The 27,020-nt window shown below is 48.8% G+C and overlaps 1 protein-coding gene across 1 annotated transcript in view; it reads left to right on the forward strand.

Moving 5' to 3' along the window:
- The window catches only part of TRMT9B (tRNA methyltransferase 9B (putative)), a 32,019-nt gene extending 8,404 nt beyond the window's left edge, over nt 1-23,615 (forward strand). The window contains exons 2-4 of the mRNA XM_074228163.1: nt 9,705-9,862; nt 16,480-16,653; nt 19,946-23,615. Of these exons, the coding sequence (XP_074084264.1) occupies nt 9,706-9,862; nt 16,480-16,653; nt 19,946-20,967 (1,353 nt within the window). The 5' untranslated portion in view covers nt 9,705 and the 3' untranslated portion in view covers nt 20,968-23,615. The remainder of the gene's footprint in view (nt 1-9,704; nt 9,863-16,479; nt 16,654-19,945) is intronic.
- The last annotated feature ends 3,405 nt before the right edge of the window (nt 23,616-27,020 follow it).

Raw genomic sequence — 27,020 nt, forward strand, 5'->3', positions numbered from 1 at the left:
CTGAGCCTGGGGCCAGGGAAGGCAGGATCATCCCTAAATCCTAACCTTGGGGAGGCATTTTGCCAATCACAGAAGTTCTCCAGGTGGGGGAGGGGAGCTGGCATGCTCCAGAGATCCCAGATGGCAGAAAGCCTGAAACTGGAAAGGGAAGATGCACTGGACTAGGAGCTTCCTCATTTGGGCTGGGCTGGCCTCATCTTGGGGGCCCCTCCAACCTTCTGGGGCTTAGACACCAGAGCTCACTGGGGTCCCAGTTCATCTTGACCCAACTGCCATGATGTGACAGTGGAAGAGCAAGGGGACCTTGATCTCCTGAAGCCAGCTCTCTCCTCTCCAGTCTATTCAGCAAATGCTGCCAGCAGAGTAAGCCCCACAGAGTAAGCCCCCACAGAGTAGGCCCTTACAGAGTAAGCCCCCATAGAGTAGGCCCCCACAGAGTAAGTTCCCGCAACTCCTGCCCATGAGTCTTCCATGACTCCCTGCTACTTCATCAGCTGCACCAGAGCTAGCTCCAGCCATCATTGGTCTGCTCCTACCCTCCTGCCCCTGCTCCTTCACATCTATCTAACTCAGGGAACTGCCCCTTAGCTCCCACATTTGTCCTCTCGCTGATGGGAATAGTGGCTGGTGCACTAGATCTGGAGTTGGGAAGATTTGAGTACACATCCTGCCTGGGACACTAATTAGCTGTGTGACCCTGACTGGTCACTTCATCCTGCTGCCTGCCTCAGTTTCCCCTTCTGCAACATGGCAGTCATCATAGCACCTGACATGTGGGTTGTGGTGAGGACATTAAGAGAATGCTTGTGGGGTGGCTAGGTGGTGCAGTGGATAAAGCACCGGCCTTGGAGTCAGGAGTACCTGGGTTCAAATCCAGCCTCAGACACTTAATGATTGCCTAGCTGTGTGGCCTTAGGCAAGCCACATAACCCAATTACCTTGCAAAATCTATAAAAAAGAAAGAGAGAGAGAAAGAGAGAGAGAGAATGCTTGTGAGGTGCTCTGTAATCCGAGAAATGCTCTTCTATTTGTAAGGGAGGGTAGGGGGAAATGGGGAAATCTGCACCAGGGGAGGGGCTTCACAAGCTCCTAGGCAAAAGCCAACGTGTGTGGGGGACCATGTGTTGAGAGCATGTACAGGAGGAACTGTCCATTCACTCAGGGTCATCCGACCCGCTGTCCCTGCCAGTTTGTGTCCATTCACTCCAGGTCACCCAGCTTACTGTCCTGCCTGGCTGAGAGCTCCACAAATGGGGTAGCTCCTACTCCAAGGGTCTTCAAGTCTGGGAGGGAGATTGTGAGCAGCACAGAGGACATGATGCCCATCCTGTAAAGGAAGACCTTGTGAGTCTGCGGTGAGGAGGCTCAGCATTCCAGGCAGGGGGGACAGTCAAGTCAAAGGCTAGAGATGGGAAAGAGCATGGTGTAGAAGAACTGTAGTTATATTTTTGGTTCAGTTGTGTTTGACCCTCTGTGACTCTATCTCTTGTTTTCTTGGCAAAGATCTTAGAGTGATTTGTCATTCCTTCTCTGGTTCATTTGACAGATGAGGAAACTGAGGCACAGAGGGTGAAGTTCCTTTCCCAGGGTCACACAGGTTGTAAGTGTGAACTTAGGACTTGAGGCTCACCTCTGGATGACCACACACACACACACACACACACCCCCCCCGCTGCCCAATGGCCATCTAGTAGACTTTAATTTTCATGACTTAATCACACAGCAGTCACAGTGGACTGGCCTCATTTATCTTGGAGGGGAAGCTGCCCCTCCACAGTGGGGCCAGGGGAAATGGAGAGGGGTGGGAGAGCCAACCCAGATAGAGGCAGCAGCAGTCCTTCATCCCCGGGTCCCAGAGAGTAGGGAGTGAGGATTGCCCACACCAGAGCATGTCCAGCCTGGAGTCCTCTCTCCCCTTGGTTCCCAGCTTCCCAGCTACCTTCTCTCCCTGAGGCTGGTGGTTCTGGCCTGCCTGGGGCCTCCTCCCTCCCTAGCTCACTAACTCTGAGGCTGCCCAGCCATATGGGATCTGGAGTTCTAAGTGTAACCCCTGCCTGATCAGCAGCTGACCAAGGGCTCATGGAAGCCCCAAGCCTACATGCCCCACATCACCACAGACCTTCCTGCAGTTATCCCTCCTATCTGGCATTCCTCAGGAGCTCTGTGGGAGGTGCTGCCCCCCATGTTTGTACCTGACTTTGCCCCCTGTGCCCACCCTGGGGCTCTGAGTATGTGACTAATTCAGTTGATTTAACTGGGTCTCATGTCATTGTGTCATAAGTCTCCAAGGGAGATGGGTCTAGTCTAGGATGATGGGTGCTGTTGGGCAGGGCTGAACTGGAATGACTGGAGAAGAGGGGGGGCTTACCAAGAAACATGCCTTCCCTTGGGAGAGCAGAGAGGAGAGGTGATGTGCATATGCTTTCTGTGGTGAAGCACTGTCCCCTCAAACTGTGGCAAATTTTGGACAGATGAATCTGTATCACCTCTCTTACTGGGGCTGAAGGTGGTCTCTGGGACCTGCAGCTGGCTGGCCAAGGCCAGCCCCAGTCCGGTCTCCTCCATGACTCCCAGCCATTACTTTAGGGTCTTCTGAACATCTCTGCTAAATGAATTGCTAGAGACATCAGTGGCATGGAGAAGGATGCTGGGAGCTCTGCCTCAAAGACTCATGGAATTCTGTTCATCTCTGAGCCATACTATTCTTCATCAGGTTCCTCTCCTCTCCTCCTGGTGGGCACCTTTGAGCCCAGGAACCCTTTCTCCTATGCTTGGATGTGATGCAAAGGCTCTAGTTCATCTCACTTCTAATTTCTGGAATGGCTACCATTGGCTTCCACCTCCCGCCATGTTCTGTTCGATCCATGTTAACTTTAGCACACCCCCCCCCATCATGGTCCTCTGGAGCATCCCAGTTCCTAACCTTTGGTGGCTCTTCTCCTTGTGGTTGTTGGCTTTGAGCCTTTGGACTTCCTATTAGATTTGATTTGATGCCCCTTTGAGATCTTTGCTGGTCTGTCTGGGGGAGGGCAAGAGGCTGATCGTTGCAAGTCTGCCCCCCTCCCCCCCAACACACACACCCTCTTGGTGAGCAGAGGGTGGTTCTCTGAGCAGCCCCAGTGGCCAACTGGCCACCCCAGAAAACAGCTGCCAGTGCTGGCCTATGGACTCTGCCAGCCCTGCAGGATTTCTCCACATTTGCTGAGGAGAGGATTCATTGATGTCGCCCCTGAAGGAACATTGGCTCCTGGATGAAGGGGTCTTCTGGGGTCTTTCTGATCCATGGCCCAGCCAGGAGGCTACCCAGAGGGCTCTTAGAATGCTGGCCTGCTTCACCTTTGGTTATTCCTGTCCCCCCCCATTCCCTTGGGGGCCCTTGGTGAGCTGGGTCACTTTCTTGACTTGTTGATATCCCCCAGGCAGAGGCTCATCCTTCCCCTTGCCACTGCCTCCTCTATATCTGCCCTCTCCTCCCCAAGGGCAGCCTCTGGCTTTCTTCTCTTTTCTGGAGAGCTAGCACAGCCTTCCTCTCTTTCCTTGGCCTTCTTCAGCTCCAGGCCACTTCTCACAGGCTCTGATTCCTCCCAAGTGATGAGTAACCTTCCTCCATGCTTTTCTGTGACCCCTCAGACCTCCTCTCAGAGTCCAGCATGCCCCAGGGCTGAGGATGCCATTCCTTCAGGTACCCCCTGAATACCCTGGATGACAGGAGGGCATAGTGGGAGCTGCCAGGTCTCCCTGAAAGGTCCCACTCACTCTTGCCCATCCCAGCCCACAAGCTGGTGGGGCTGGGCCAGCAGCAGGGACAAGCGGGCACACATCCTTTGGGCAGTAGCCTAACCGATCAGCAACTTCAGCCAGAAGAGAGAAGGGCCTACCCTGGGGGAAACTCCCTCCTCCAGCTGAGGCAGTCAGGGTAGAAGCTGGAGACCCTGGGGAGGATGCACAGCCCTGGACGTGCCCGTGAATATCAGCAGGAGGCCGGGATGGAGGGTTGCAAGTCTTGCCTCCTGCTTCCCCTCTGACCCTTGGGCCCCAGGTGACCCTCACTAGTCTGTCCATTTTCTGGGCTTATAGATTACATTGGTCCTTGACAAAGGGCCCTGGGCTTGCCTTGAGCAGCTTGTGCCACCCCCAGCAGCCTTTTCAAAAAAGGCACCCTGCCCACCCATGCGCCTCTGCCTTCTCCTACCTACCTGAGACATGGGTCACAGGTTCTTGGTGAACTTGCACCCACTAGGCTTTGTGCCAGCCTCCAGAAGCCTCCTGTTCCACCTGCTTAATTACCTACTACTCAGGGCTCTCTCCTCCCTCTGCCCAGTGGTGGCAGATGGTTCCTCACTATTCAGATCAAGGGCTTTTTTTATTTCTGATAGAGAGCCTTTCATCTCACCGTCCCTCCCAAGAGCCCAGGGATGATGGCTGGCCTTGGTGGTGAGGGGCCCCTCATCCATCCTGGCTGGCTCTAGGTAGGGGGCACCTCCCTCCTTCTGGCAAAGCCCCAAGCTTGGTTCTGTCTGCTTGGGAAGTTCACCACCTCCTTCATTGGCCCCTTCAACCGTGGTACTGATGCCTCATCCGAAGGATGCTCTTGGCTCTACTCCCCCTGGTTCTCTCTGAGGTGGGCAGTTGGAGGATCAGGGTCCTAGTGCCAGAGATTGCTAAGGTACCACCCTTTTCCTTCTGCTGTAGGGGCAGGCTTCAATTAGAATTATGTCTATTACTGTGCACCTATTTTAACAATAGAGATAGGAAGATAAGAAGGATGGAAAGCCCTGCTTTGGGTTGCCTAGGTCCCTCTGAAATCCCACCTGGAGTGCCCAAGCTCTCATTGCTCTGGCAAAGTCCCAAGGGCTCCCTGGAGTGGGGGTGTGCCCATGGCCTCTTGGATCCTCTGAAGGATTTCAGTGAGTCAGGGAAGGAGCAAACTTGAAGAATGTTGGAAACTTGGGCAAGATGCCCCCTGGCCCTCTCTGGGACCTCACTGTAGGAAGGAAAGAGAGGCCTATGGTGTGGTAGAGCCCTGGAGTGGATGGGTGGGGGGGGCAGACCTTCATCCACTGCCCTTGGAGCTCCCAGCCTCAATCTTGAATTGTCTCTCCAAGAATGGAAGAAGGGGGCGCAGCAGCCTTGGCTTGCTTCACTGCCCATCCCTGGGATTTGGAGGGAAAGCTGTAACCTCTGCTTTCAAAACTAGCACGTCCTGAGCATGCCAGGCTGACCACCAAAAGCTCAGGGTCCCTTCTTTGAAGGGAAGTCTGCCTTTGACGCTGGGATGGTCCTTAAATAGGTGTCAAGGGAAAGGATAGACTTTGGGTCCAAGGGGCCCTCTGTTCACTAACCAGTGGGATTCGATGACCCTGTATGTGTGTGTGTGTGTGTGTGTGTGTGTGTGTGTGTGTGTGATGTGTGTGGTGTGCATGTATGCTTTTGTATGGTGAATGCATGCATGACATGTGTGTGTGTCTTTGTGGTCCTCCTCTGGGCTCATTGCCTTCCTTTGTATCTCCCAGCACCTAGTAGGTGCTTCTCATCTCTGATTGGCTGTCCAAGTCCACATGGACTGGATGCATGCACCTCCCCCAGCTCCAGATAGAAAGCCCTAGTTCTATCACAGCTTTGGCCATTAGGAGTGTGGGCAGCGGAAGCTGGACATATGTATGTGTGGTGACTGCTTGGGGTGAAATGCAAGCTGTTGGCATGTGGGCGAGAGATTTGGCAGACTCCTCTATTAAGCAGAATCAGCTCCCACCTAGCTGGCTGGGTGTGTTCCTGGCCCAGCCTGACCTCCAAGGCTGAGCTCGGCTCTGGCCCTGCTCAGACATCCCAAGCAGGGGAGGGGGCTGTAGTATGTGGGCATGAACTCAGGCAACCTCGTCCTGCTGATTGATGCCACGATCCCTGGCCTCTGGGCTGAGCACTCCGGGTCGGGCAGCCAGATCTGCCCTGGCTCTCAGGGGGCTCAGGCTCAGTCTCAGATGCACAGAGCCCATTGTCATCCCCCCAAAATCCAGCCCCCAGGCATCCAGAGGCACGAGCTCGGGCTCCCCCTCCATCCTTACTCTTGTGCCTCCTGTCCAGTCGAAGTGGGGTCTTCTCTCCTGCATCTGTCCCCTCATCTCCACTCACTCACTCAGTGCCACCAAGGAAGGTAAGACTTTCCTTGCCTCTCCCACTATGAGCCAGCCTCCTCTCAGCTGCTAGAATGACCTTGCTCAGCCACTCACCTGCTCAGTGACCCCCCATGGCTCCCTATTAAAACTGGAATGATCTCCAAAGTCCTTTCCAGCCTGACCCAGCATACCCTTCAAGCTTTTCTTAACTTGAGCAGTCAGACAGCAGGCACCAATGAAAGGATTCCTAGAGGTGGGGCATTGCTCTAAGTAGGGGAGCAAGCCCCAAAGCTAGCCTGCCCTTTCTGAAGGGCAAGACCACATGCACATCATGTTTTATGGACAAGTGGTATATACATATGCAGTTTAAAAGGAAGGTCGTTCCAGAAAGTGGGCACTGTGGTGGGAGGAGGGAAGGTCTCCTACAGAAGGTGGGATGAGGGCTGAGCTTTGAAGGAGGCTGAGACAAAGGTGACAAGAGAGCTATTCCAAGAATGGGGGATAGCCAAGGACTGAGGAGGTGGTCAGGAGAAGAAGTGACTTGTATGAAGACCAGCAAGGAAGCAAGGGCCAGGTTTGAATGCTGGAGCATTTTTGTATTTGCTCCCAGAGGCAATAGGGAGCCACTAGAATTTCCTGAGTGGGGGAAGGTACCGTGCTCTGACCTTTTGGAAAATCTCTTTGGGGGAAATGGAGACTGGATTGGAGAGGGGAGAGACTTGGAGCAAGTAGGAAGAGTAGGGAGCATATTGGAGAGATGTTGCAGAAGTGAACTCAACAATCCTTGGCACCATGTTGGATATGGTGGGGTGGTGGCAAATGGGCAGGATTTAAAGATAGCACTGAGGCTTTGAATGTGGATGTTTGGGAAGGTAGGTTGTACCCTTGAGTATAATAGGGGAGGGGGAAGGATTTGGCAAGATCTATAGAGTTCTCTTTTGCATGTGTTGAGTTTGGAATGGCTGCGGGACATCAGATTGGAGATATCCAGATGGCAGCTGGTGCCGTGGGACCATAGGCCAGTAAAGAAGTCGGTCCAGATCTTTGGATTTGAAAATCATCAGCATGGAGATGAAAATTTAATCCAAGGGAACTGGTGAACTCACCCAGCAAAATATGGTGTAGAGCCCCATGAATCTTACGGAATAAAATGAAAAAATCAATTGTGAAGTCCTTGGAATAATCTATTAGACTCCTCATAATATTTTTTAGTTTTATTCAGTGTGCACTTATAATAACTACAGTGATCCCTTTTGACCCCCAAAACTCTCAAGTCAAATGGCCACAATTATAAAAGACAAAAATAGTCTTCTTTCTTTCATTAGGAAACTTCAAACATAAAATTATAAAATTAATTGTATTTTATGTGAGACATTTTGTAATCCAGCAAGGTCTCTTATGCTGAGGTGGGGAGAAGTAGCTCAGAGGAGGAAGGGAGTTGAGGCACTGCCAATATAAATGTTGAAGTCCCTTAATAAGAGGGCAGCAGTAGAGAGGCACTGTGCTCTTGGAAGAAAGGAAGGGAGGGTCCAGGAGGTTGATGGTCAGCTATGACCAAAGTTGATCAGGTAGATGTGACCTGAGTGGGATAATGTGGGTAGAATGAGAGCCTACACGTGGCAATGGGGAGCCAGGTGTGTCCCTACTCTTCAACTTGGGGTCACTGAGTCAGGGGAAGGAGTGAAGGTGCAGCTAGCTTTACCAGGGAGGTCAATGGGGGAAGCAGGAATAGAGCTACAGGTGGCAGCCAAGGCCCAGTGAGAGCCCAAAGGTAGAGGATCAGGAATGGAAGAGATGGAGATCATGTGTTACCCAAGGAGCAGACATTTCTGAACACAGGGGAAAGGGTGAAGGGAATGGGAATAAGGGATCGAGCTATGGGAGACAGAGACCAGGGTTGGAATGATGCCAGTGCACAAAATCAGGGTTCAGAATCCCAGGGATGGGGAGGGTATGGCAGGATAGGAGGGGGTTATCCATTGAGGAATGAGCCCAACCAGAGCACCAGTGATCCTTTGAAGGAGGTGGGTAATTAATCAGTTCAGAGTCTACCCTCAAGGTCTGGACACATGGCCAGTGATGATGATGAGTTCTTGGAGGCCCCAGAGACCCAGAAGGGCAGGAAACAGGAGGGGACAATGGGAGGTAGGCTGGCTGATGAAGACAAGGGTCGGGGGGGGCATGACCTGGAGAAGACACTGGGCGGAGGACAGAGCAGGGCTGGCCCAGGGGTTGAAGGTGTGTGGCCAGCATCCAGACATCCCAAGGCAATGGAGGGGCCCTGAGCACAAAGCTCAGCAGGTGGAGTCCCAGGGTGCAGGAAGAACACAGGCTGAGAGCCAGACAGGACTCTGCCTGAATCATGAGTTGTAGGAGGGGTCCTTGAAAGATTCTGGTGTCTGGTTATGATGGAGCCTTGATTACTAAAAAACAAGAGAAGAATTTGACTTGGCATGCAACGTGCAATGAGAAAAGGGATGGATGTGGATGAAGAGGACCAGAGTTCATAACCCGACTCAGCCAGTTATTACCCATGTGAATACTGGCAAGTCATACCTACGCTTTTGGACTTGGCCCAACTCCTTGTTAAATGGTATGGGGGAATTTGGACTAAATGACCTCAGAAGGAAAGAGCTCAGAAGTGAAGACACAAGCTGAGTCTGCTTCTCTAAAACAATGGGAAGCCAGAGAAGATGCATGGCCAGATTGAGGGGTGAGGAAGAAGCTCAGGCAGCAGCAAGAAAGCACCCAGGTGGGACAGTGGGTTTGGCGTCATCATGAGGTGGTTAGGAGAGGAGCTAGAGAGACCAGGAAGCTCACTCCAAGACTAGTCTGGACTTGGAGACCCTCACAGACAATAATACAGCTAATCCAAATGGGAAGACTCCTCCTCCCCCTGCTTCATGCTGGCCACCTCTGCCAACGGGCCTGGTGACTTTTGCACTGGTCACTGCTCCGTAATTATTAAGTGAAAGAAGTCTATTCTCCTGGGACTCAGATGTGACAGGCTCTCCCCCAAATTAGTCATTGATACCTGTTCCCATTTCTGGAGCCTGTTGTTCTATTAAATGTCACCGGGGCGGGGGGGGGGGGTCCCATTTTGCAGATGAGACAATAGAGGCTCAGCACTCAGATGATTTGCCCTGGGCTACTTCCAGAGCCAGGAAGGAGAGGAGCCCAGTCTCAAATCCAGGATTCACTTTTGGACAATATGTCTGCTATAGTTTCTGTAACTAACTGCCATCAATGACATTTTCTTTGAGGCTGAGAAGTCTCTCAGAAAGAATAACTTCCCTTTTGGAAATGCCTGTGTAGATTATGGGATGGTTTCCAGGTTGTTTGTGCTGGAAAATGTTTAATAATCAGCTTTCCAAAAAATATAATGCATACAAAGCCCCCTTTTTCCATTGAATCAATATAAGTGGCATTTAAACATTTTCTTAAATCTAGAAATCAATAAAATTAGCCTTGATTGATGGCACTAGTGAGGTATTGATGCTCATTGAATATTTAACAAAGGGCTCCAGAGATCCTGGGACTTCTCTTGAGGTGGTCTGTAAATCCTCTCAGTCCCTGTTCCTCTCCCCCCAGGATGGATCCTGAAGCGGCTGCCCAGCTGGAAAGACAACATGTCCATGAAGTCTATAAAAGCAAGGCTGCCTACTTCAGTGACCTGCAAGGCAAAGCCTGGCCCCGAGTCCGCCAATTCCTTTTGGAGCAGAAACCTGGTAGCCTTGTTGCAGATATAGGTAAGACCGTGTCTCCCAGGTGATGGAGGGCTGGTGGGGTTGGACATTCCTATTCTAGTACATCCTCAGTGAAGCATCAATCAATCTTTGCTGAAGACCCTGAGGGAAGGGGAAGTCCCCTGGTTGAAGCAGACCATTTATTTTAGGGGAGTCCCAAACCATGCTGAAATCTGGCCCTCTGCCCAATCAGATCCACTCCCCCATGCCTTCCATCTACCTATCCTGCTCTTGATAGGATGCCTGTCATTGGATTCTTGGCATGCCTCCACCCCGAGGATTGCCCTGATGACAGAGCTGGCTGCAGAGAACCTCTGTAGTGGGCATTCAGAGAAGCTGAGTGGCTGGGGGTTGGCCAAGGGCTCACTGGGAGCTCACTGGGCATTCACTTGGGGCTTGGAGATTGGCCCTGTGAAATTGGTCATTTCCCCAAGATGGAGTCACAGTGTTGAGCTTGCAAACACCTTGGGCCAGTAGCCCTGAGCCCCAAGCACACCTCATGTTTCTGCAGAGGGCTGCAAGGAAAGAACCCGAGATGTTTAGGAGGCATCTTACCCACGGCCTAGTCCTTGGCTTGGACATCCAGAGATGAGACAAGGCATAGTCCCTGTCCTCAGGAAGCTTCCAGCTATGGGAAGAAGCTCGATTCTTGCATACCCTCATTGACAGATTCCCTTCAACGATAATTTAGGAATTTCACAATCTGCTCTTGAGACTTTTCTATTCTTCAACATCAGTCCTGGCTTGGTGACAGCCAGAATCTGAACAAACACACATCCAAATGGTCCATGGATAAAGAGAGAATTCTGACAGTACCAGTTCCCTGTGGGGCTGGACCTGGAGTCAGGAAGACCTGAGTTCAAATCCTTACTCATTTACTAGCTGTGTAACCCCAGGCAAGTCACTTCATTCTATTTGCCTCAGTTTCCTCCTCTGTCATATGGGAATAATAGCAACACTGACCTCCAGGGTGGGTGGTGAGGATCAAATGAAACAAATGTTTCCTTAATCCAGGGCCTGCCCTTCATACATCTAAGGCAGAAGGAAGGGGCATCACCAGAGCCACCCAAAAGTGACTCCCCCAGGGGCAGGATTTCTGGGCTGTTAGAAACAACCACAAACACCCCTCCCCTTCAAAGCACATTCCAGATTCCTGAGTACTCACTGGAACCCAGTAGGGGTTGAACAAATCCTGTGGGTGGACAAAAGCCTCCTGTGGGTGTAGCACACTTACTGGTGCTTGCTCCTGGAAGAGCAGGCACCCCAGCTTCATCTCTGGAACCCCTCCACACAAGCTTCCTGCAGGGTGTACCATAGATGTCTCCTAAAAAAACAGACAAGATAAGAACAGGTTTTCTTATCTCCATTTTAAGAGAGGTACCTATGATTCACCTAAGAGCACGAAGCAAGGACTTTGGAGTTGGGGGAAGGCAATCCCCAAGGCCCCGGGGAATACCCTAGGCCCAAAGCCCTGGGCTTAGAGGCCAGAGAAGCTGGATTCAGATCCAGTTCAGTTGCTTCCTAGTAATCCTGTAACCCTATTTGCCTTGGTTTCCTCAATTGTAACCTGGAGATCATCATCTTAGCACCCACCCATGGGTTGTTGGGAGCATTCAATGAAAGCATCAATGCATTTCACATACTAGCCAACAAAAATGTTCATTCCCTTCCCTCCTCAATACCAGCCATCCTTACTTCAGACAGAGAAGGCTCTGTTGAGAACACCTTGCCACAGCTGGCAAAATACATCATAAAATGGTCCTGTTTTGCCAGATGACGGTTCTCTTTACAAGAATGGCAGTGTCCAGGTCCTCCCTGGGATGACTGGGTCTGGTCCTTCCAGAGGATACTCCACCCTTGTCTACTGCTAGGAAAAGGGGTGGGGTGAGGACAGACTATCTGGCAAAGAGACCCCCAAGCAATCTCACTCACTTAGAACTTCTGAACAAGCCCCCTTCACTCTCTGGACATCAGGTCATGTCTGCTTTTAAAGGGATGGAGATATTTCTTCAGTAACCTGTGTTTGCTGACCTGAGCAGATTCTGTGGATCATTTTCATAGTTCTAGATTAGCCCCTTGCAGCTAAAAACAAAGCCATCACTCACTTTGCCCTTCCAGAGGGCTGTGAGCTCTCTGTCCCAATGTGCACAACTCCCATCCCCATGAATACAAATGGTGACCCTTGCCATGGATTTAGAAGAGTGATTTCCCATCGCAGAAGCCATCTGGGATGCCAGTGTTGCCCTAGTGAGAGACTGCTTCCATCCATCCCCCAAGGACAGGTCTTCTTAGGCCAGATGTGTCCTCATCATCCTTCCATGACCCATGAAACAGTCACTATGCCAACAACCCAATTGGAGTTCCTCACCAAGCAAAAAGTCTTGGCTGGAAAGATCAACTGTTCATTCATGCTGTGTGGAACATATAGTGGAAAGAGCCCTGGCCTTGGAGTCTAGCCTCTGACCCCCTATGTGACCTAAGGAGGGGATTCACCTCTCTATATGAAGAAGTTTCTTCCTGTGTATGATGAGGGTGTTGGTCCCTTCCATCTTGAGGTCTGGAATCCCATGAAAAGATGATGAGGAAGATGATAGATCAAAGGTGTTCTCCCCAATTTCCACAAGATGATGCTGGCCTGAGTACCTGTTAAGCTGAAGCATGTGCTCCCCTGGCATGTCATCATGTCCAGGGCAGGCTTTTCTGGCCAGAATGGAGAGAACTGTCCTGTCTCCAGCCGGGACTCGGAAGCCCCTTGACTCAGTGACTGATTAGTAGCACCAGTGGTGGGGATTGACCCCCCAGCCCTCTCTAAGCCAACAGCAGCCCAGAGAGCTTCCTCATCTCCCCAGTGCCTTGACTGGAAACTCCCAAGATGAAATCAGAAGGTCATTGGCAAGCATTTGCAGATAGTTACCGCCAGCTAGTGATGCTCATAGGGGAATGTAAAGTTCTGTTCTATCTGCTCTTGGCAGATTCCCCCAAACCCCAAATACAACCTCCTCCTTTTACAGATCATAAAACTGAAACTTGGGGAAATTAGAGGACCAAAGCCTGGACCACACAGCCTGCTAATGTGATGATTGCTGCTCTGAAGCTGACGGTGGAGCTGGGAAGACAGAGTTCAAATCTTGCTCAGACACTCCCTAACTCTTGGCTTCTGGTTCTTCATTTGTAAAATGAAGGGATTAGCCCTGATAGTCTTGTATGGCCCCCCAAAGTTGCAGGTGGGGCCTGAAAATAAAGATTTAAAAAGAATTTTCCATGTATGAATAGAAGTATTAATGTTTTTAAAAAATCTAACATCTCCCCAACATATGGGAGAGCAGATTTTATTTTCTTAAGTAAGATTTTTTTTGCTGTTTTTCCTTTTTCTATCTCACCATATTCCTCCCAACCTCATTCTGGAGAGGCAAGCCTGAGAAATAGGAGCTGAATAAATCAGAATTAAAAAGGAGAGAGTATTTGGGGGCACATGGGCACATCCCCCAAAGTTGTTCCAAGTCAGGCCATTTTCATAGAGCATTTATAAATCCAAGTAATTGAACATCATGCTCCCCAGTATATAATGTCTTCAGGAAGGAGCCTTGGGAACCTGGATTTCTCCAGAACTTTCCTAGCACCTGATGGCAGTGACTTTCGGCCAAATACATGGGTTCATCATTCCCGTCCCCAGAGCATCATCTCCCACAGCTCAGTAGACCTGGCTGTCAGGGCCCAGCCTCTGATTTTGGTTGATCTGCTCCCTTGGCCAATATCAAAGGAGGCATGAGTAAAAGACCCCCCTTTTCCTCAGAAGGTCTTTTGCCTACAAAAAACATTCTGGAGTGTTGAGACAGACGTACACCCCCAAAAAGACTGCCAGGCCTGGATGAAGGTCATCGGGCACAAGGAAGGCCTGCAGGGCCTATGCATGCATGGCAATCTAGCGGCAGGGAAACCCCTGAGCAATGGTCAGGCTGACCATCAGGTCAAGATGATCTGAGGCATTTTAGACTTCCTCCAGTTCAATGACCCTCACCCTCTTTTTAACAGATGGAGAAACTAAGGTCTAGAGAGGGAACATAGGAGATACCTAGGTAGCACAGTGGATAGAGCTCCAGGTCTGAGTCGGAAAGACCTGGGTTCAATCCTGCCTTAGACATTTACAGGTTCTGTGACCTGAGGAAAGTCACCAAACTTCTGATCTGCAAAATGAAGAGACTGGACTTGCTGGCCCCAAAAGTCCCATCCAAGTGGGGCTCTAGTCTGCTGAGCCTAGGCCAGTGATGAAGCAAGCCAAGGAGACCTCAGCAAGTGACCACTCTTACAAGTGGCAAGGGTCCCCATGTTAGAGAAAGATTCACTCCCAAAACATCCCTGTTATGGGAGCCCGAATCAAAGGGAGGAGCCAGATGATCTGACCTTTTCCTCCAGCATTGGAGTGTGTACACGGAGAGTGAGGAGAGCTTGGAGAGAATGGAGAATTCTCCTTCTTTTGTGTCTGTCTTTCTCCCCCCACCCCCATACACGCACCAGGTCCCAACACACAGTGAAGCTTCTCCCGGTTTGACCCCCTTACCTCCCTCTCCCCACCTCCCAAGGAAACCAGCTCCTCCCTTGTCTGCCTCTACTCTCCCTCTTTCAACTAGCCAGCAATCATACCTCCCCATCACTGCTCTCGGGCTCATCTCTGGCCCTCCAAGATGGCAGGTACCCTCTCCTTCCTTGCTGCTCCCAGGAAAGTCTGGGGATTGCTGACACCATCCTGCTGCCTCACCCACCCCCAGGGCACAGTGGTTTTTCCTGGTCCTCCTTACAGCTCCTTTATCCCCTGGGCATCTAAGAATAGTGAACTTGGGGGAGCCAAGCTATTTGTAATCAAAGCAGGGACCTGCAGAAAAGGAATGGGCATGTTGGAGAGGGTGGGCAAGCCTCCCTGAAATGCTTCCAGAATGTCCTAGGAATAAGCAGATGGGCAAGGGCTTGTCATCTGCCCAGGGTTTTGCAAAGACAAGGAAGCCCTTGTTCATGCTCATTCATTCATTCTTTCATTCATTCACTATGGCCAGAGTTTCTGTAATGCCCCCTTGGTTAGTAGCTTCTTCAGTTACCAGGGTTACCTTCCCAGAGTCTTGGAGAGCTTTCCCCATCCCCTTATGAAACATGTGGAGACCACTTCTGGGCCTCTGGGGTTTAGTAAGATCTGAAGTGGGGCATCTGCTGGGAGCTGTTGACCTCTTCCAGTCACTCTGAGGCAAGGTGAGGGAAGGGGAGGGTGGCTAGATTTTCAGGTGTGGGCCCTTCTCTCTGCAGCTGCCTAAGAAGGCCTGAGGTCCTAGCATCACTAGCTCTGAGGAACAGACACATGTCTAGAGAGGCTGATTAACTTGTTCAGAGTAGAACAGCTATGAAATGGAAGAGTGGAAATTTGAACCCACACCTTTCCAACCCCCAAGGGAAATGCATTTCCTCCCAAGAAATCAAAATGACTGAAAACAACATTCTATGTGTGGTGCACCACCCCAGCCATGTCCCCTGGCTTTTAGTAGTAATGACAATGATAATAATAATAATGGACAGCTAGGTGGTGCAATAGGGCACCAGGTCTGGAGTTGGGAAGACTTATCCTTATGAGTTCAAATGTGATCTCAGATATGGATTAGTTGTGTGACCCTGGGCAAGTCACTTCATCCTGTTGGTCTCAATTTCCTCATCTGTAAAATGAGCTGGAGAGGGAAATGACCAATCACTCCAATAGTATCTTCATCAAGAAAACTCTAGATGGGGTCATGAAGAGTCAGGCACAACAGAAACAACCAAAGAGCAACAACAACAGCTAGTAACTCTACAGCATTTTAATGTTTGTAGGGGTTTTGGGGCATCAGTGTGGCCGAGTAGATGCCCGTATTTTTTTTATTTTTTATTTTTAGGACCAAGGCCACACAGCTAGGTAATGATTAAGTGTCTGAGTCCGGATTTAAACTCAGGTCCTCCTGACTCCAGGGCCAGTGCTCTATCCACTGTGCCACCTAGCTGCCCCGTAGACGCTCTTATTGTTCTCATTTTACAGTTGAGGAAACTGAGGCAGACAGCAGCACTGTGACTTGCTTCTCTAACACGCATCTTCCCCCCCCACACACACTGGGACCTCCAGCCTTTCTTCAAGTCTTAGCTCCAAGCCCTGTCCTCCTCTTCCTCCCTGCCCTCCCCTCCCCTGCCCTGCCCTCCCCTCCCCTCCCCTCCCCAGGTCTCTGGCCCCTTAGAACACCTGCTTCCTGAAGGTAGAGTCCTGGGGGAGCTGGGGTCTCCTTGTATCCCCAGCACTGGTACACAGTAGGCACTTAATCAATGCCGCTTCACTGATCGACACCGCCAGCTCCCCCTCAGACAAAGCAGAGTCCCCTCTGTTCCCCAATTCCCCAGTCATGTCCCCCCCTTCTTGGGACTCCCGGGCGAGGGAAGCCCTTCCACCGGGGCAGGCAGCCCTTCCTCAACTGCCCCAGCACTCCAAGCAGAGTGTGGGCCGCCAGGGCTCCCCCAAGCGGGATGCGGCCAGGCCGCCGGGTCCGCAGCATTCTGACTCCGCGGTCCCCCCCACCCCGGCCGCCCCCTGCCGCCCTCCTCGCTCTTGTCTCCCGCAGGCTGCGGCACCGGGACCTACCTGCGCCTCAATAGCCAGGTGTTCCAGTTGGGCTGCGACTACTGCGGGCCGCTGGCGGCCGTGGCGCGCCGTCGGGGCTGCGAGGTGCTGCTGGCCGACAACCTGCGCCTGCCCTTCCGCCAGCGCGCCTTCGACGCGCTCATCTCCATCGGTGGTGAGCAAGCCCCGGGGCCCCCCGGGGAGGGATCGGAGATGGGGCCCTCCCTGCCGCCCCACCCCCGCTCCCATAGCAGCTCCAGCCCCGACGGGCCTCAAGGGGCCTGGGGGTGTCTGGGAGGAGGCTCCATTCACTGCAGAGTCTCAGACCCTTGAGGGGATTCCCCAGAAAGCTGCGCAGGAGGGTCTCGGAAGGGACCCGCTCCTTCTGCAGAGGAGGAAACCGAGCCTCGGGGAAAGGAGGGACAAAGTTCCACCAGTAGCCGGTGGCAGAGGCGTCCCTTCCACTCCAGAGGTAGGGAGCTTTCCTGACTTCCCTTGGGAGGGGACGTCTTCCCTGGATTCCTCTCTCCTGCCTAGTCTTCTTCCCCTCCTTCCTTCTCAAAATCTGGAGTCAGAAAGGACCTCTGAGACTATCCCTTCCACCTTTACAATGCAGGAACAGCTCTAGGGAGATGAATGACTCGCTCAAGGTCACCCAGGCAGGGAGTGCCACTCCTAGCTCATCCTCAGGACCCCTAGAATGGAAAGGGGAAAGGACCTTCAGGACAGAGTTTAACTGAAGTCTTTGTCCATATATCTTTTCTGTCTGCAGACCTTCAGGGAGTCGGGGTTCCTCTTGCCCCCTTCTCCCAATCCAGTCGCCAACACCTTGGGAGAACTGAGGAAGTTCTTGCTCTTAACTATTCCTCCTCTGCTGGCTCCTAATTCTATCTTGGCCCCATTACACCTTGCACCTGACCTCTGACTAGCGAAGTAGCCTCCTCATCAATCAGCCTCCATGCCTCAGGTCTAATCCCTCTTCCACAGCTGCCAATCATCTTTCTGCAGCACCCGTGGTCATGCCACACCCCTGTTCCAGAAACCTCAGTAACTCCCTCTTGCCTTCAGGATAAAGCCCAGTTTCATCGGCCTGGTAATTAAAACCTCCTCCACCTCTCCAAACCTTTGTGTGTTGTAGGTCCCACTCAGACCAACTGCACACTCACTCTCACCCTCAGGATTCCATCTTTTGGCTGATATAGAGTGTTCTGGGGATGACCTATAACTCTGGAATTGCTTTGATTTGATTTTTCTTATTATTAGAACTTTGAAGCAGTCTTTCACCTTTTAAAAAAAAGTCTTGACAGACTGTGTTTTAAAATCACTTTCATTTTCTGCTGTATCCTTGCTTCCTCTCCCAGAGAACCAACTTTTAAAAAAAAATAAGCAAAACTAATCAAGATATGATTAAATAGAGTAGTCCACACTGCCCCTCCCCTCCCCTCTACAAAGAAGAGAAGGTCACATCTCCCTCTGTCATTACAATTTAGCAGGATTCTTTTTTGTCCTTGTTGGTCTTTCAGTTTACAATGTTGTCATTTGCTAGATTGTTTTCCTGACTCTGCTTATTCTGCCTTGCATCAGTTCATGTAGATCTTCCTCAGCTTCTCTGTATCCATCACACATGTCATTTTTCATGACACAGTATTATTCCATTCCATTCAAGCACCACAATTCCTTTAACCATCCCCCAATTAATGACCATTTATTTGTTTCCCATTTTATGCCACCACAAAAAAATAGTGTTGTAAATATTTTTAATATTCTTTTAAAAATTTTTTTTGAGTTTCAAATTCTGTCCCTTCATCCCACCCTTCTTCCAACCCATTGAGAAGAAAAGTGATGAGATATCAATTATATATGCAAATCCATGTGAAGTATATTTCCATATCGGCCATGTTGCAAAAAAAAGGCAAGAAAAATGAAGTGAAAATATATACTTCAGTGTGCACTCAGAATTCATCAGTTATTCCTCTGGGTGTGGATTGCATTTTTTCATTTGGTTCATTGTCTTGATCATAGAAGCCACGTCATTCACAGATGATCATCATAAAATATTGCTACTTTTATGTACCAGAGCATTCCTTTTTTTTTTTTTGTCAGTGACCTCCTTTGGGCATCTGTATAAGAATGGAATCTCTGCATGAAAGGATAACCTCTGAGTCACTTTCTTTGCAAAATTTCATATTTTATTTTCCAGAATGGTTGGATAAACAGGGCAGTAGTATGCACTCTACCCCTTCTAACATGGCCTATTTCCATCTTTTTGCCAATTTGCAGAATGAGAGGTGAAAATTCAGGGCTATTTTGATTTGTATTTCTCTTATTAGTAGTGATTGGGAATACTGTTCCCTGAAGTTATTAGTTTTCATTCCTTTGGGAACTATCTCTGCATATCTTTTGACCAGTTATCCAGAGAAGGCTCTTGGTCTTATATATTTGTGTTAGTTGCCTATATGTCTTGTGTAGCAAATCTTCCACCAGAGATATTTTATACAAAGATTTTTTCTCTCTCTATTGATAGCTTCCTTTTTTATTCTAATGGTATTGATTTTGTTTGTTAGAGTGTTTCAACTCCATATAATTAATATTCTCTCTTTGATTTTTCTTCTATCATAAACCAGAATGTTCTGAATCATGAATATGCATTGCCATTTCCCACCTCTATGACTTTGCTCACACTGTTCCCTATTCCTAGATTTTTCTTCCTTATCTATTCCCTTACTGAATTTCTAGAATCTAGACCTTTTTAAAGCCCTCTTCAAATGCTAGCTCCTCCAGGAAGTCTTCCCAGATGACTGATCTCAACAATAAATTTTTCCTCATTAAATTTTATGAAGTATATTGTTCTTCTTTTAATGCACTTAAATCTTAATGTGTATTATAAGAAGTACCATATTGTGGTGGGCCTAGAGCTGTCCTCAAATTCAGGAAGACCTGAGTTCAGTTCTTGCCTCTGATGCATATTGAAAATGATTTTGTGACATGGGTAAATGCCTTCCCCTCCTTAGACTCGAGGCAACTCTCTTAGACTAGAAATCACCACCCTTCATTGGTAGAGAAATTTTCCTAATCAGTGTCCCCTGGTCATAACAATACACATATTTTCTTTCCTTTGACTATATGGGATTTGTGGTGGAAGATGTTGGCCTAAACCTAATTTCTGACAAGCTGCCTTCCAGTACTTTTTATCCAACAAAAAGTTCTTCTCCAAAGCCTCCACTTTCTCAGCCTCCTTGTTTTCTCAAGGCAGAGAAGGGAAGGGCCTCAGTGGTAGAGTAGGGAGGGCCTCTTACTAGGAAGCTGTGTTCTCTGCTAGACCTGGACAGGTTTGCCTGTCAGACTCTCTTTAAGGTTATCAGTCATATTCCCTAGTCCTGAATGTGAATGATGCTTCAGGATAGAGGCTGGTCAGCCTCCTTCATGACTACTGCCTGGGCTCTGACCTCTTCTCTCTCCCTTTACAGTCATTCACCACTTTTCAACAGCCCAAAGGAGGACACAAGCCATCCAGGAAATGGCCCGGGTGCTGGTCCCTGGAGGACGGGTCATGATCTATGTCTGGGCCATGGAGAAGAACCACCGGCACTTTGACAAGCAGGATGTGTTCATTCCCTGGAACCCTGCCCTGTGTTCCCAACTCCTGGAAGAACCGGCCCCCTCAGGGCGGAAGCGTGTGTGTGGCCATCCCAGAGCCACCCCTGAGAGGCCACCCCACCGCTTGGCCTGCTCCGTCTGTGGCTATCCCATGTGCCTTCAAAAGAGACAGACATCCCGACGGTCCCACAGTCTGGATGGTTCTGGAACTCCCAGCTGCTGTGGGAAGCTGGTGGAGGCCAGGGATGAGGAGGGTGGTTTCTACAGCATTTTAGGGAGATCATTCCGCTCCTGGTTTTTCTCCCGGTCCTTGGATGAATGCATTCTAAAGGAGCAGGTGGAGAAAACTGGACATGTCACTGAGGAGTGGGTCCCATGTCATCCCACGTCTGTCCAGCCTTTGAAGCTCCAAAATCTAGATCTTGGTGATCCAGAGCCATTGTCAAAAGAACAAGATGGTGCTACTGACCCTAGGCTCATACAAGCTGCAGAGTGGCAGTCAGCCCCAGGTGTGCCGAGGCCCTTCCCCAGAGAGCCCCATAAAGATGCCCCAAACCGGCAGGAAGGGGGCTGCAATCTCAGGTTATCTCCAGTAGAGCAGAGATGCAGGTCAGCCTGTCCAGGGGATACCAGGGAGCCAGCCACCAGCCAGCTCTGGAAAAGGACCTCTGTCCCTACTCCCTTCATCAGAGAAGCTGTGTCTCCCAGGGCATCCCAGGCAAAAGCTCCTGGCTCCGAAGCCTTCACCCGTTACTACCATGTGTTTCGAGAGGGGGAACTCTGCCGCTTGCTGGAGGAACATGTGCCGGACCTCCAGATCCTGAGTTCTGTCAATGACCATGGCAACTGGTGCATTGTTGCTGAGAAAAAGCCAGGAAGGATGGCCTGCTGAAAAGGCCATCTTGGAAAACTCATTCATGAGCAGATGGAGGAAGCCCTGGTTCTTGCTTCACTGCAGGGTATACTCTCCCAACTCCTTTGGTGGGGCTCCTATGAAGGCCACCAATTGGAGGGGGTGTCATGACTGAGACCTTGGTGGGGACCAGGGGTAGGATCAGGGGTGAGCCAGGGTGATGGAGAGGGCCAGGGGTAGGGAAGGGAGTGTGGCAGAAGCCCAGGTGTTGGGGACAGGCCAGGGGAGGATCCCACCAACAATTATTACAGATGGATTTTTCTTTAAAGATACCACGAGCCATTCATGCTGTTATTATTACATTTGACTTTTTAAAATGGATCTTATTTCCAAATCTCTCTCTCTCCCTTCTCCAACACTCAGTGAAATCATCCTTTGAAGCAAAAACAAAAAAAAGATAAATCTCTCATGGGAGGCTCTACTCTAGGGCAGAAAGCAATGGTCATGCTTCCCATCATGCCTTGATCATTTTCTTGCCAGCCCTGCAGTCTCTGCTCATATCCTGTGTCACCCCCCTCCCCTTTGAGGAAGTCTTCATTAAGACACTCATTCCATTACAACTGAGAAGATTGCACCATCTTATCTTCTGTGCCTCTCTTCCTCCACATGGATGGGACCTCAGAATGGAAGCTCTCTGAGGTCAGGCTTTATCAGTGTTTGACACCGAGACAAGGCTGCATAAAAGCCTTTTTATTCATTTGCTTCATGGTTAGGGTTCCCATAATATTTGATTCCATAGAATTTGTTGTTTGGGGAAGCATTTGTCTTATGTTGAAAAGATGCTGAATTTCTACCTCTTTGCAGCTTAATGGAAGGAATTTTATTAAAGTCAATTCTAAGTTATATCTTAGAATAAAGCTATCACTGGGTTCAACAGAAGGAGGCAGAAAGAGACTTTGTCACCCATGTGACCCCAGATGTTCCCTTCCTAAGGAGAGAGAGATACCAGTCAGCAATACATCCTCACACCATGGGTCAACACTTCCCTGGATAGCTAAACAGAATCCAATCTCATTTTTGCTCAATATATTCACCTGAACAATGACTCTTGGTTAGATATTTTTCTTCAGAGAGACTCATGAGAACCAGAAGTCAGTCAGAGACAAAAAGCAGGAATATGAATTCAAAGCCCAGACAATGAGTGAGTCAATGGAATTTATTAAGCACCTACTTTATGGGAAGTGCTGAGGAAACACAAAAACACAAAAAAATAGTCTCTGTTCTCAAGCATTCATGATCTAATAGGGAAGATAGCTTGCAGACAACCACATAGAAATAAGATGCATATATAGGAGAAATAGGAAAGAATTAACAGATGAGGAACTGGCATTAGGAGGGGTTGAGGAGGCTGGGATTTTAGGAGGAACTTAGAGGAAGCCAGAAAGGTCTGTGGTCACTGCAGAAGACTGAGAACAGTCCAGGTCTGGGGAATGGTCAGAGAGACTGCTCAGAATTTTTGTGAATGTGAAGCATTTGCGAAATGGCCATGAGATTGGTGTCAGTGGATGGAAGATGCATTGCTGGGGAGTAAGGAAGGAGGAGATTGGACAGGTGCTTGGTTGGGGCTGGGCAGGAGCTTGGAAAAAAAGGACTTTCTTATCGGATCCTGGAGGTAGTTGGAATCAGCACCTTTATGGATGGAGGGGCAAAAGAGGTTGGTTCAATCTTTCCCAAGACTGCCCAGAACCAATTGTTCCTTTGTCTTCCTTGAATCTTCTCTTTTTGTGTGCTCATGTAGTAAACTGCTGAAAAAACCTGTTCCATCCATGGCCTCTAAGGGTAGAATCCCTCCATTAGAAGCCAACTCTTGAGACTTACTATAGAGGAAATGTCTTCTTGTCTCCATTCTCCGTGTGTGTTGATGTTCCTTTTTAGAATATAAGCTCCTCGAGGGCAGGGTTTGTACTCTTTTTGTATTTATGTAGCTGATGTACAGTACTGTGCTTGGTGAATAGTAAGTGCTTAATAAATGCTCATTCATTCATTTATTCATTTAGATACTTATCTGAACTGGTCTTTTTTTTTAAATTGAAGTTTCATTTTTCCAGCTACATTATGAAAGTTTTCCACATTCATCCATATTCATATGCATATTTTTAAGTTACATAATTTCCTTCCAGCCCCCTCCCTTCAGTGGCAGTCAGGTGAATATTGTCCATACACATTTGTGTTAAACATATTTACAGACTAGTCATTTTCTGTATGAGAAATTAGGATTGCAGGAAAGAAATACAGAAGAGAAAAATTTTTTTAAGAAGTGAATCTAGTATTCATCAGATTCTGAAGGGGTTTTTTGGATTATTTGCTTTATTTTGTTTTTCTTCCTCTGGATGGGGATAGTCCATAACAGGTCTACCTGGGTTGTCCTGGTTCTCTGAACTGCTGAAAGGAGCCACATCCATCAAGGTCGATCAGCTCACAATGTTGTTGTTCATGTGTACAGTGTTCTCTTGGTTCTACACCCTTCACTTAGCATCAGATTCTGTAATTCATCCCATACTTCTCTAGAGTCCGACCATTTATGGTTTCTTATAGAACAGTAATATTTCATAGTATTCGTATACCATAACTTTAAACCGGTCTTTGTTAAAACTTTTTAAAAGTAACTTTGCTCATGTGTCATCAGTCCTTACAGGGATGTAGGTAAAACTTATGAAGAAAAGTCTTATAGTCTTCCATTTCTGATCACAGGACATACATATGTCCAATGATCATATGATTTTGTCTAGAAGTGAAGGGACTCTGTGACAATGATATCTGTAATATTAGATTTACAAACAAAAAAATAAAGAAATGCAAGGACTGGGAAACAGGTACAGTCCCTTGGTTATTCAAGGTCATGAAGAGATAACTTGAGAGACCAAGGCACCCAAGGAAACCCCATCATCCCTTGCCATTAAATATCTACTTCTGCTGCTGATGATTGTGCTCAGTAAGCAGGCCTCCTAAAGAGCGTCAGAATGGCGGGGCCTCAGTGGGCACCCAGATCAGTCTCTAGTGACCAAGGATCCCCTCAAAAGCATCCCAGCAACTGGCGATCCAGCCTTCATGTGAAGGACCTCCAGGGATGGAGTGTTCCCTTCCCTGTAACAGTACATTCTGCTTTTAGATAGTACTCTCACTGAGAAGTTTCTCTTTCCATCCAGCTGAAATCTGTCCCCTTTGCACCTCTTTTCATGTTCTCTAGGCACAGTCACCTCTCCATGGCAGTCCTTCTAATCCTGAAGCTATCACAGCCCCTCAGGTCTTCTCTTCAGGCTAAACATGCCCATTTCTCTCATCTAATCTTTCTCTAGTGCATCCTTCCATCTTCTCTCCATACTGGCTGCTCCCATCTCTAGGCTCTCCAGCTTCTCTGAAACTCAAAGGGGATGCTCAGACTTGAAGATGATATTGCAGGCATGGTCTGAACAGAGATAGATATAGCAGAAGCTATACCCCATAGCAAACTGTAGGCACAGACAGACCACCAAGAGCTGGCATGGCTTCAAGAGCAGGTCAGGCTAGACTCACCCACCTCCTTTTCTTTGCGGGGCACAGCCAATCATTAACCTTGTAGACCAATGTGGACTGTAGATTATTTATTGAAATTTTAGAAAAGCATCCACAGAGTCCCATGTTCTCCTTGTGGCCAGGATGTAGAGAGATGGGCTAGAAAGAGGAAAATTAGATGGACTCAGGATTGGTCAGATTTCTGGACCAAAAGAATAATCCACTGCTCCAGTTTGATGTGACCTTTGAAGGCAACCCTGAGTGGAAGTCCTGTTGAGTCTGACATTTTTGTCAGGGGTTACAAGCTGATTGAGATGACACCTTTATCCCATGTACACCTGACAACAGGTCAGATAGGTCAGAAGGCAGGTGGCTGGAACTTTGGGCTAAATCTACTGTCATGATCTTTTACTCAGGGTAAATATCAATGCTTATACTTGGGTGTATCACATTTACTCCACAAGTACAAGGTGGGGCAATAGTTCACTTGAAAAGAGACCCATAGGTTTCAGTGAACTAGAAGCCGAATGGGATTTAACATAGTTATTGGGGTTAGGATTTCCTGCCTAAATTTCCCCTTTTGAAAAATGGAGAGGTTGGGCTAGATGGCTTCCAGAGTCATCAAAAATGGCCCCAGAAGGCCTTGAGCATTTGACTCCAGTCTGCTCCTGAAGGAGGAGATGGTGATTCAAAAATGGAAATTGGTCTCCTCTAGATTTGAATCTGTAACCTTTTATTGGGTAGGAGAGGAGCTCAAATAAGTCATCATATATTTTTAAGGTGAGGTGGGGTAGAGGAGATAATTGTAGGTTACAACCTAATAAGTCCAAACTTAAGAAGTCATTGAGTCTACTTTCTCTCATTTTACAACAGTAGAAACTGAGCACCAGAGAGAGGAAGGGATTAGTAAGCCAGAGGCAAGACTAGAACTCAGGTCTTCTGTGCAGGTAGGGAACAAGTAGAGAAGATGAATCCCTACCCCCATTCTCTCTTTGTCCACCAGCTCTCCTTTGGGTCCCCTCCCACACACCCCATTCCTGCCTTTCAGTCTGGCTTTCGCCCATGTTCCTAGGCTCCCCTTCTCCTCCCCTGGTCTTGAAGGAGTCCTTAGCTCCTTTAAAGCTTAGCTCATCTTTTCCCCCAAGGCCTTTCCTGATTGCCCAGTTCTCCTTGTCACCATGAGTAGATGGTGTGCTAGATGATGTGCTAGCACCCTGTGCTAGATGACTTTGCTCAGGTCCCTGACACCCTTAAATTGTCCTCCTATGTCCATCTATTTTGTTTACAGTCAGTTAAATGGAAACTCCCTGAGGGCAGCAGCTATCTCCCATGTGTAACTCTAGCCCCAACACATACAGCCACTGAATAAATGTTTCTATATTCAATGAATGAATGAACAATGAAGCCAGGCTTTCAGGGGTAATACTTCTTGTTCTAGAAGGTAACCGATTATCTCCTCAATAAAACATTCCCCAATGTTTGCGGAATCAAAATGAAGCTCATTACCCTCACCCCCAGACTTAACTCTTTCCCCACTTTTGGAGAATTGGTGCAAGATCTAGGCTTCTCAAGCCCTGTAGCATCTCTCCAGGTCTTAGATAGAACTTGGATAGATCTGTGGAGGACCGAGGTGGCTCAGGCTGGGAGGGGCAGGCAGAGGGAGGGAAGAACAGGAAGGACCTGGATTCCCCACTTTCAGATTCTTTGCTTGCCAAGAGGTTTGATCCAGAAAGGATAATCTTTTAGCTGAAGGAATTCAGCTCATGGCTCACCTGGCTCCTATGAGGTTCCCCTAGAATGTTCCACAGGAATTCTGGGGTGAGCCACTGAGCTATCCAAACCATCCCTATGTACTGAGTCAGACTGAAGAGCAGGTGTGGATCGAATAAACCATGATCTTCCAGAGCCTTGGCAGTGACCCTTGGAAGAAAGTTCTGTGGTTCAGTTGGAGCTGAGACCACTCAACTGGCTCATCAGAAAAACAGCCCACCTTAGCAAAGCACTGGGGCAGCTGGTGGTATAGAGGATAGAGTACTGGAGCTGAAGTCAGGAAGACTCCTATTGCCAGGCTCAAATCCGGTCTCAGACACTTACTAGCTGGGTAACCCTGGACAAGTCATTTAAACCTGTTTGCCTCAGTTTCCCCATCTGTAATATGAGTTGGAGAAGGAAATGACAAACCACTCCAGTATTTTTGCCAAGAAAACCCCAAATAGGGTCACAGAAAATCAGATGTGGCTGAATAATATTTGAACTCTAAGCAAAGTTCCTGAATAAGAGCCTAGTCGCAAGTATAGTCATACATTTCTAAGTAATGAAGCTGAAGAAGATGAGACAGAAGACCTGTTTCAGGTGGGCAGATCCTGGGGATGTGGAATCTATGACTTGACTGTCTTAAGCTTCTGGATGATGTGATCACAGAGTTTCCCCCATGTCCCATGTCCCTCCACACAGGGTGCATTTTTCCCAGCACTCTCATGAACTGATAATTGACTGCCCCTTACAAATACCCTGAAGAGAGGATACTGTCACCCTCTGAC

The sequence above is a fragment of the Macrotis lagotis genome, chromosome 3 (assembly GCF_037893015.1).
Source record: "Macrotis lagotis isolate mMagLag1 chromosome 3, bilby.v1.9.chrom.fasta, whole genome shotgun sequence".
NCBI lineage: Eukaryota > Metazoa > Chordata > Mammalia > Peramelemorphia > Peramelidae > Macrotis > Macrotis lagotis.